This window comes from Vombatus ursinus, unplaced genomic scaffold (genome assembly GCF_900497805.2).
Source record: "Vombatus ursinus unplaced genomic scaffold, bare-nosed wombat genome assembly UNPS02014768.1, whole genome shotgun sequence".
In the NCBI taxonomy this organism is placed as follows: domain Eukaryota; kingdom Metazoa; phylum Chordata; class Mammalia; order Diprotodontia; family Vombatidae; genus Vombatus; species Vombatus ursinus.
In genome coordinates, this window is record NW_020954546.1 from 4,367,869 (window position 1) to 4,378,008 (window position 10,140).

The window sequence follows — 10,140 nt, forward strand, 5'->3', positions numbered from 1 at the left end:
AAAGAAGGATGACCTGTGAGAGTCTGATAACCCAGAGGAGAAATCCAAGGTTCTGGGGGAACCAAAATTACAAATCTAAGGGGTAGATAGGAATAAAGGCCAGAATCAATCAATCAATCACCAAGCATTTATTAAGGGGCCACTATGTAAAAGTCACTATGATCAGCACAAATAGAAGAGTTACCGCCCTGAAGGAGCTTAAGTTCTCATGGGAGAGACATCAAGTGCCCATATACATGCCCTGGACTAGGTGTAGTGTTGCATTGATATGGGCAACTCCCAGTAAGGGAGCTTCTACAGATGAAAATCAATCCCCAACTGCTCTGTCACTTGGATAAGAAGTTACCTGAGCCACTGAGAAACTAATCTGGACTTGCCTGAGCTCACACAGAAAATCATATCTTCCCTACTGGATGGGCACTGCTCTACCCACTCTACCACACTATTACTACTAATAATAGTTATCACTTACATTACAATGTTATCTCACTTGATCCTCAACAACCCTGTGAGGTAGGTGCCATTATTATCCCTATTTTACAGATGAGAAAACTGAGGCAAGCAGTGTGGTTAAGTGACATGCCCAGTGATACAAAGTTGGTAAATATAATAAAAATTATAATAATAATAATAACAACAATAATAAACTAACAGCTCCATAGCACTTACTATGTGCCAGGCACCGTGCTAAGGGCTTTACAAATGTTATGTCATTTGAGTCTTACAACCATATGTTAGGTAGGTACCATAATTATCCCCATTTTACAGATGAGGAAACTGAACCTGAGAGAAGTTAAGTGACTTGTCCAGGGCCACACAGCTAGAAAATATCTGAGATAGGATTCAGACCCAGCTCTTTCTTACAAGAAGCATCGGATGGAGCACTGGACCAGGAGTCAAGAAGTCCTGTGCTCAAACCCAGCCTCAGACACTTATTCACTGTGCATCTGGGCAAGGCACTTACCTTCTCTCAGCGTGTTTCCTCTACCGTTATCCCTTCCATATCATGACTTTCCCTGTTTTGATATATCGTGGGTTGGCGTAAGAAATTAAATGGGAATTTGCAGGGAGCTTTGCAGAAGCTGCAGACAACATGGAAAAGCCAGCAGACAACACAGAAAAAGTTAAGAACCCAGAAATGCATAAAATATATGTATAGTATTGTATAATATCAATATATTTTATCTTTTAATACCATAATAATTCAGACTTCTTCTCTGATACAAAGAGAGGACCAAAAAATTTTACAGGGGAGTTTCCGGATCACCAGTGTGCCAGGCTCCTAAACCACCACCTACCCACCTACCCATGGGGAAAGGATAACTGTACTATAAAATAAGGATAATAACAACCTCCTAAGGTTGTTGTTAGGCCCAAATTTGATGATATTTGTAAGCACTTAATACAGTGCCTGACACATAGGAAGTAATATACAAATACTTATTCACCACTGTAATGCAGCCTCACATATGACTACATACAAAATCAATACATGATCATTTGAAGGAAGGGTAGAGAATTTAGCAACCAGGACAATTAGGAAAGGCTTCCACCATTTAATTGCTCTGACTCAGTTTCCTCATTCATAAAATGGGGATAAATGATACCTGCAAAACTTACTTTACAGGGTTGTTGTAGGGAAAGTACTTTGTGAGTCCTAAAATGTTACATATCCATGTGAGTTATTGTTATTATAATAGTTATTACTATCACTTCCAAGTAGGAAAGAGAGACTTTTGGGGTTGACTTCAGAGGAACAACTCCCAAAGACCATGCCCCTTTTAGACATGACTTCAGTTTAAAGAAAAAAAAAAGAAAACAAAATAATAAAAGTCCTAGGAGTCTTTTTCCTAAGGGGAGAGAGATCCCTCCAAAAGAAGGTAAGCCAAATAATAATAATAAAAGCCTTTCTGAATGGGGTGTGCGTGTGTGCGCGCGCTTTAGGTGCAGCTATGTGCTTAGCAGAGTACAGACACGTTCGGATCTGCAGGAAATCGTTTGGACCAACCAGAGGAAAGGGGCTGTCTGACTAACTCCTGAGCAATGTAACCCAAGCGAAAGGGGCGTTGGTCGTGCAGAGATAAGTTCCGAGCCCCACAAATCCGTTGCTTGCAGCGTCTGCTTGCTCTCCGACGCTACTCTCTAGAGAGGCTTCCAGATTCTCCTCCTCCCTCAACAATGGTAAAGTACATTTTTTTTTCTTCTGTCTTCCTCTTAACTCAAAAGCAACAATGTAGTTTCCCACAGGTTTCTGGAATATCAACTTTCATTTATCTGCTCTCGTGGCAGGAAAAGGCAAAAAGAAAGCTACTCGCTCGGCTTGAGGGGTGGGGAGGCTGGGCAAAGGAGACCTACATTCATATCCATCACAAGGGCCTGGCTGTGGGATTTCAACCTTCTCATTAAAAATGAGAATGAGGGGGAAGGGAAAGCTTTCTCTCTCTACTCTCCGAGTAGTACTGGGCACTTTGTACAAGATAAAAAAAATTTCCCTGGCAAGGGATCAAAGGTGAAGTTGGCTACCTCCTCATCGCTCTTGGGTCCTGGGCATTCATTAATATTAAGCTTGGAATGAAAATAATTACTGTGATTTCCTTTCTATATCTGAGGGGCCCCAAGGCAGGTCTACATACACGAAAGAGGCTGGGAAGAGCCAAGCAAAGCCCACAGAAAGAAAGAGGGTTTGGGGGGCTGGGGCTAGGGAAGCCCAGAGACCTGAGTGTGTTCCCCCCCAAAAAAGGGAAAATTCAGGACTTGATCTTCTGAATCCTGAGGGAGAAACGGAGTTTCAGTTAAGGCCTGGAAAACTGCCAAAGGAGAAAAACCCTGAAACCAAATACTGTTGCTAAGCCTAACCACGGCCAAAATGTGGGAGGAGCCCCAATTCCAAACTCTCCTTTATCCCTCTTTTAACCCCTTCCCCCTTTCAGCCTTTCTCACTTGAGTCCAGGCCAAAGGTTCTCATCCTTTTTTTTTTTTTGATCCTCCTGCATTTTGACCTTCAATAAGCCATTCTCCCTATTCAATATGAAAGAAAATTCCAGAGTTTACCATGCATAAGGACATAAGAAATAAAACAGATTAATTAATTTCAATGTGATAAATTATTTACCAAATATTCCCTGTGTCCCCTTGACAAGCCTCTCATATCCTGAGGTTACACACACCCCATATTGGGAAACCTTGATCTAGACATATCCCTTCCCTAACCCAAACTTCTCCCACCTCTGCTGGTTGCACCCTTACCTAGATTTATGTTCTCCTTTCTTATTTTCATTCTCTAAAATAAATTTCCTTTCCGATATCTGAGGGTAGGTTGGTTTTCTCGGAGTGATTTTTTTCAGCAGGCAACTTTCCTGTATGCCACACCCTCCCCCCTTTAAATAGAATTTCTCTTTCTCCTTGGTACCATTCTCGTTTTCAGAGATTAGACCAGGAAATTGGCAATGTAGATAGACACACTAAGTGAAGCAGAAAGATAAACACTACTAGGAACACTCTTTGGGGGGGACACTTTTTAACATGACTTTGCTTTTTTTTTCCTTTTTAGCAAAATGTATTGCTATCTTTTCTCACCTTCATTTCCCAGTATTTCCCTCCCTTAAAATTACTTTTCACAAACACACATTTGGTGCCAGAAAACAGTGCCACTCCCCATAGTTCATGGATGTTATGTAGTGCTAAGTTGTCACATGTGTGACAGGCTCAAAGCCTGTGGTGAGCCAACCTGTAATCCTTTAAACCTTGCTTAGAGAGAACAAATGGTCGATCTTTCCTCCATCTCCCTGTCACAAGCACACAAATGATTCTATCTGCATTAAGATCATAGATTTCGAGTTGGGAAGGACTCTCGAGGTCCCCAAGTCTAACCCCCTCCCAGAGAGGTTAGATGATTGATGAAGTCCATGAAGGATGGGACTTGCCTGTGGCCAAGCAGATAGAAGAGCCAGGATTTGAACCCAGGTCCCCTGGCTCCAAATCCAGTGCTCTTGCTGGCACACCAGGCTTATTTAATTTTGAAGCAATCTCTCCTTTCTCCCCTTTCCTCCTTTCTTCTTTCTCAATCTTTTCCTCTGGAAACTTTAAGGGGAAAAAAAGAGCACAAAGGCTATAATTGTCTCCACCTGACCCTCTAGAGCTTTCAGGGAAAAATACTTTAAATTACAACGTTCCCCTACAAAGCTCATGGGGATGGGGGTGGGGAGGGAGGGTGTGTTGGGGGAAGCAGGAAGTAAAGTGGGAAAAATACTTTGGAATCTGGTGGGACAGCTGAGAAAAGAGGTAGAAGCAGCTGTGGGAAACAAAAAGGAATTCTGAGGCCTCACAGCTTAAAGGCAGCCTAACAATCAGTGACTCATTGAGCCCTGCCCTGAGCCCCTCCCTGGGCCACGTGTGTCCTTCATTCTGTTAGTCCAGATGAAAAGACAATGGCTCTGGTAGAGTTAGGGTATGAAAAGAGAGCTCTGGAACCTCGTCTGCTTCTGTGTTCAGGAATTATTTTATTTTCTGTTAATTTTTTCTTTGTTTTGTTTTTGTTCTTCTTATTCTTAGTGAAAGTATCTTTAGAAAGAATTCCAACTTTGTCTTGTGTCAACTAGATGGGGAAGAGAATTTATCCAACACCTGAGCCAGGAGATTTAAGGCAGATCTGAGCTGTGGTGGCCCCCCCCCCCAGCTCAGGATCTTGGGAAGAACTAAGGGGACTTGGGTCATACAGAGGTGAAAATGAAGGAGAGGGAGAGAGAGAGAAAGAGAGAGACAGACAGAGACGAAGAGAGAGAGAGCTCATCTGGACTCCAGCTCCATGGGATAATGGAAAGGGGGAACAATTTAGAGTTCCAAGACCTACCTTTCAATTTGCTGTTTATTCTTAAGTGACCTGAGCAAGTCACTAAGCCTTGGGTTCTTAGCCTTTAAAATATAGGGATTGGAATACGTAACATTTAAGTCTCTTCCAACTCTAAACTCATGAGCCTGGAGTTCCGTGCCATCCACGACTCCTCATTTTAGGCCCAGAGAATAGAAAGTAGCAGAGCCAGGATTCATCCCTGTCTCTGGATCCAAATCAGGGGTTCTACCTACTAGAAAACAGAGCCAGGACTATTGACACCACTGACCCACTTCCTTCCCACAATATTCTCTCTGGAGGAGACATGGGAGCCTGTTCTCTCTTCAGTTGACTCGACAAGGCCCATACTCCTGCCTACTGTGGACAAGGCACCGCCCTGTTGCACCCTGTTCCTACTTCAAAGACATTACATTCTGTTAGGGCTGAGGAGGAAGGAAGTGGTGTTATGACATGTACACAGATAAATAAATACAAAGTAATTTGGGAGCAAGAAAGGGAGAGAGCAGAAACCGCTGAGAGAAGATCAAGAAAAGCTTCCCCGACCCTGAAACTAAGTGAATACGTGAAAGTTTTCTGGTTCTAGGCTCTGGGCAGCCTCTAGGCCACGAAAGTAACCATCATAATTATCATCGTTATAGATAACGAATTATTAGTGGACACTAAGACCTAAACCTTGAGGTTTTCTCTGGTTGAGTCCCTTTAATTGTTATTGAGTTGTTTTTCAGTCATATCTGACTCTTTGTGATCCCATTTGAGGTTCTCTTGGCAATTTGCCATTTCCTTCTCCAGATTGTTTTACAGATGAGGAAACTGAGGCAAACAGGGTGAAGTGACTTGCCCAGGATCACACAACTAGTCAGTGTCTGAGGCCACATCTGAACTCAGGAAGATGAGTCTTTCTGACTCCAGGCCTGGCACTCTATGCACTATGGCTCCACCTAGTGGCCCCTTAAGTCCTTTAAAAAAGCTGCAGAGTTGGGGAAAGCCCAACCAAGTAAGTCCTCACTCCTTTGGATTTCTGCTCCCTGCCCTGCTCCCCTAGCAGAAATCTCTGAAGAATTCTGTAGTGGGAAAGTGTCCGTGCTACACTTGGTGGGAAGAGCAGTAGAGGTTATTGAATCTTTAAGTAATCCATGATTCTTTCAGATTTATGAGCCCTTATAATCATGGGATCATTTACAAAATGGGAAACTGAGGCACAGAAGACTTTCACAAAGTTACCCTGCTAATAAGGGGCAGAACTTGGGTCTTAATTAGAAGGTCCTCTGAATCTAAATCAAATACTCTTTCTTACTTAGATATAGCTCCAAACTCTTCAAAAAATAAAGTTACAGCTCATACCTTCGACCTCTCTTACTGACCCTGTTAAGTTATATGTGAAAGTAAAGGGTTAAGGCACTGGGAAGTGGGAGAGTAGGATAAACTCACCACCTCTCCCTAAGCTTTCTACTTTGGATAACTCCAGCCATTAGGAAACTTTTCCTTGTGTGCACAAATTAGCCTCTTTGGAATTTATACTGGTTTGTAATTTGTTTTGTTCTCTAGAACCAAGCAGAACAAGCCTAAATCTTTTTTTTGTGAAACAATCTTCCAAGTACTTGGCTAAAACAGTTAATAGCTATGTGACTCTGGACAAGTCACAATCTCTTTGACCTTCCTCGTCTATAAAATGGGAATAATAATGCTTGTGCTACCTATCTCATGGTACCCACTTCAAAGCGCTATTTAAATGTGAACTACATATGGGGGTCAGAGAAAATGGGACAGAGGACATACATAATATGATTTGATTCAACCTAGACCCAAAGGTTCCTGCAGAAGGTCCTATCCACAGGAAAACTAGTGTAACCTTTTACACCAAAATATACTCCTCACTCCAATCGAAAAGATGAGATTGTCCCCTATATGCTTCTTATCCCAGATTTTAGTCTTGCTGATTGTAATCTATATCTCTTGTTTCCTTTCCAAAGGCCAAAAAAATCACCCCCACTGAAACAGAGAGATGCATTGAGTCCTTGATAGCTGTTTTCCAGAAGTATGCTGGTCGGGAGATAACTAACTCCCGAAACACCCTCTCCAAGACCGAGTTCCTGGCCTTCATGAATGCAGAGCTTCCTTCCTTCACACAGGTAATGGAGAAGAGCCCATAACCTTCCACCTACAGCTTTGATCACTGAATGAACACAGCAGACTGGTAATGATAGCCTTCCTCCAGTAGCCAAGCTACTCACTGGGTTTGGAGAGACAACAGACACCTTGACTGACAGGATCAGGGTCCAAAAAGATCCCACTAAGCCTAAATGCTAGCCTGAAGCTAATAGGAGGAAATTTAATGGTGGGAAATAAAAGTCCCTACACTTGGGTTCAAAAAACCAACTGTACAAGTATGAGATGGGTGGAGAGAGATGGAGCTAGAAAGCAGTTTATGTGAAAAAGCCTGGAGAGGTTTAGTGGACTGACCACATATGGGTGGGGTGGGGTGGTGGCTGAAATGGCTAATGGGTTCTCGGGTTTCATGAATGGAAAAGTTCAGAACCAAAACAAAGAATAGTGACAGTCTTACAATATTTTTTCTTAGTCAGACCACACCCATCATATAGAATTCATTTCTGTGTTCCACTTTTCAGAAGAGACATTTTCATTCCAAAGCTCATCAAGAACAGGGAACCCAAGATGGTGGGAAAGTCAAAACCATCTCATTGAAAGAATGGTTAAAAGAAGCCGGGGATTTTTAGCCTGGAAAAAGGAAAACTAAGAAGGGACATCATCATTCTCAAATATATTGAGGGCTGCCATATGTCAGATTCCACCTAGTCTACTTGGCTCTTGAGGGTAGAATCAAAACCAATAGAGTGAAAGTCATAGAGGCAAGAAGATAAGTTTCTGCCCATCATAAAGAAAAATTTTATAGCAATTAGAACTATGTAGAAATGGAAGGGGCTACATCCAAGTGTAACGAGCTAGCTCCCTATCAGTGAAGGTCTTCAGGCAGAAGCTAGATGACCATTTGTTGGGGGATATTGTAGGTGGGTTCAGAGATGGCCATGGAGTCAAGAGGAACTGCGTCTAGGTCCCATCCCTAAAACACACTGGCTATGTGACTCCAGCAAAGGAGGTGACAACTAGCATTGATATAGGGAATTTGTGGGTAGATGACCTCTGAGATCCCTTCCAACTCTGAAAGTCTATGATTCCACCATATTTTGTGGAGGAATGATAGAATCACAGAATTTTACAATTGGGAGAGACTCCAATGGCCATCCAGGCCAACCATACCCAAAAGGAATACCCACTTTAACATACCTGACAAGTGGGTATCCAGACTCTGCTTAGCCATCTCCAATGAAGGGTGACCCACTCCAGCCTCTCAAAGCATGAAATTCCACTTTTGGATGGCTCTAATTGTTAGGAAGTCTCCATCAAGCCAAAATTCACCTCTTTGTCACTTCAACCCATTACTCCTAGGAGACCAAACTGTACAAGCCTAACCCCTCTTCCATATTACAGCCCTTCAAAAACTTAAACCCAGATATCATACCCAAGCCCACCCCCAATCTTCTATCCTTCAAGCTAAATATCTCTTGTTCCTTCAATTAATCCCCATATGACATGAACTTGAGGGCTCTTGCCATCCTGTGTGCCATCCTCCAGATGCTTTCCAGTTTGTTGTTGTTCAGTCATGTCTGACTTTGTGACCTCATTTGGAGTTTTCTTAGCAAAGATACTGGAGTGGTTTGCCATTTCCTTCTCCAGCTCATTTTGCAGATGAGGAAACCGAGGCAAACAGGGGGAAGTGACTTGCCCCAGGGTCACACAGCTAGTAAGTGTCCGAAGCTGGATTTGAACTCAGTAAGACCCGTCTTTCTGACTCCAGGCCTGGCACTCTATGCACTATGGCGCCACCTAGTTGCCCTCTCCGACTTAACGGTGTCCTTTAAAAGCAGTGTCTTGAACTGAATACCATACTCAAGGTTTGAAGGCAGAGTACAACAGAACTACTGCCTCCTTATTTTCTAACCCTAATGCTTCTCTTATTGTAGCCCAAGATCATGTTAGCTTTTTTATTTTGACTACCACATCACACCACTGACTCATAATGAGTTTTCAGTCTACTGAAACTCCCAGAACTTCAGTAGAACTGCTCTCTCACCATGCCTCCCCCACCCTATTACTTAGGAAATTGATCCTTTGAACTCAAGTGAAACTTTACATTTATCCCTATTGAATTTTATATATGGGATATAGGAAGGGTTGAGTTAGGATACTATTCACATAGAAGACACAGGAACATAAAGGAAATATATTCCAATGTGGCAATAACTACATTTCATTCACTTTTCCCAGGCTCTGTTCTGTATTTGTCCACCCTAACCTTCTGTTTCTCTGAGTAAGGATCCAGCTTATCTCAGTCAAATATCCCTCTCTTCATTTCTTCTTGAAGTATGGCTTATTTTAAAGACCCAGCACGTATATATTGACAAGAAACGTGATCTTCAGTCCAGTTAGGAAGAGATTAGCATGAAATGTTAAATGTGGCACAAAGTCTGAACTTTCTCTTGTCATTTCTGCAGAATCAGGAGCCCGGTGTTCTGGACCGCATGATGAAGAAACTGGACCTCAACTCTGACGGGCAGTTAACTTTTGATGAATTTCTGAATCTAATTGGGGGCTTGGCAGAGGCTTGCCATGCCTCCTTCACACGTGCCCAGCCCGTCAAGAAAATATGAATGGGCGTTCCGGCCAATTTTCCAAATACACCCTTCCTCCAAACCAGCAAATGTGCACCCATTCCTCATAGTCACACACTGAACCCCTAAGAAGCCAAGGCTATAATACAAGCCATTCACTTTGTAGCAATAAAATGTGATTTTCTAAAAAATAAGCACACAGCTGAGAAATTGTCTATGTGACTGCAGGGACAAGAGGTGAAAGAAGATCTGGGCAAATCATAACTGATAGAAGCGTAACCCATGGGTCAGTTAGGGATTGGACTCTCCACAGGGTGGACTGGGTTTATCTGGGAGCTTCTCTCAATAATAATTTCTATGGTTCATTTTGCCCTAACCAGATTCTCCCCTAGGAACTTCATCATCCAGTTAATATCTCTCTAAGGCTCTTGGCACCTTTACAAGCTCTTAAGCTAACAGGACATCAGATATGATACACATTTTATTACTCCAGTAAATGATGAAGAAGTGTTTCATAACTGAACCCCTCCGCAATAAGGACAATTCTGCCCTTTCTGAAGGATCCCCAGCTTCCCTCTGGGCTTACACAAGTCCACATGATTC

At 42.6% G+C, this 10,140-nt stretch overlaps 1 protein-coding gene across 1 annotated transcript; it reads left to right on the forward strand.

The window, feature by feature from the left end:
* Positions 1 to 2,068: 2,068 nt before the first annotated feature.
* On the forward strand, positions 2,069 to 9,731 carry LOC114043431 (protein S100-A11-like). The gene is made up of 3 exons (XM_027862543.1): positions 2,069 to 2,181; positions 6,820 to 6,978; positions 9,421 to 9,731. The coding sequence occupies exons 1-3, from the start codon at positions 2,179 to 2,181 to the stop codon at positions 9,574 to 9,576; spliced, it is 318 nt and encodes a 105-aa protein (XP_027718344.1). The 5' UTR covers positions 2,069 to 2,178; the 3' UTR covers positions 9,577 to 9,731.
* The last annotated feature ends 409 nt before the right edge of the window (positions 9,732 to 10,140 follow it).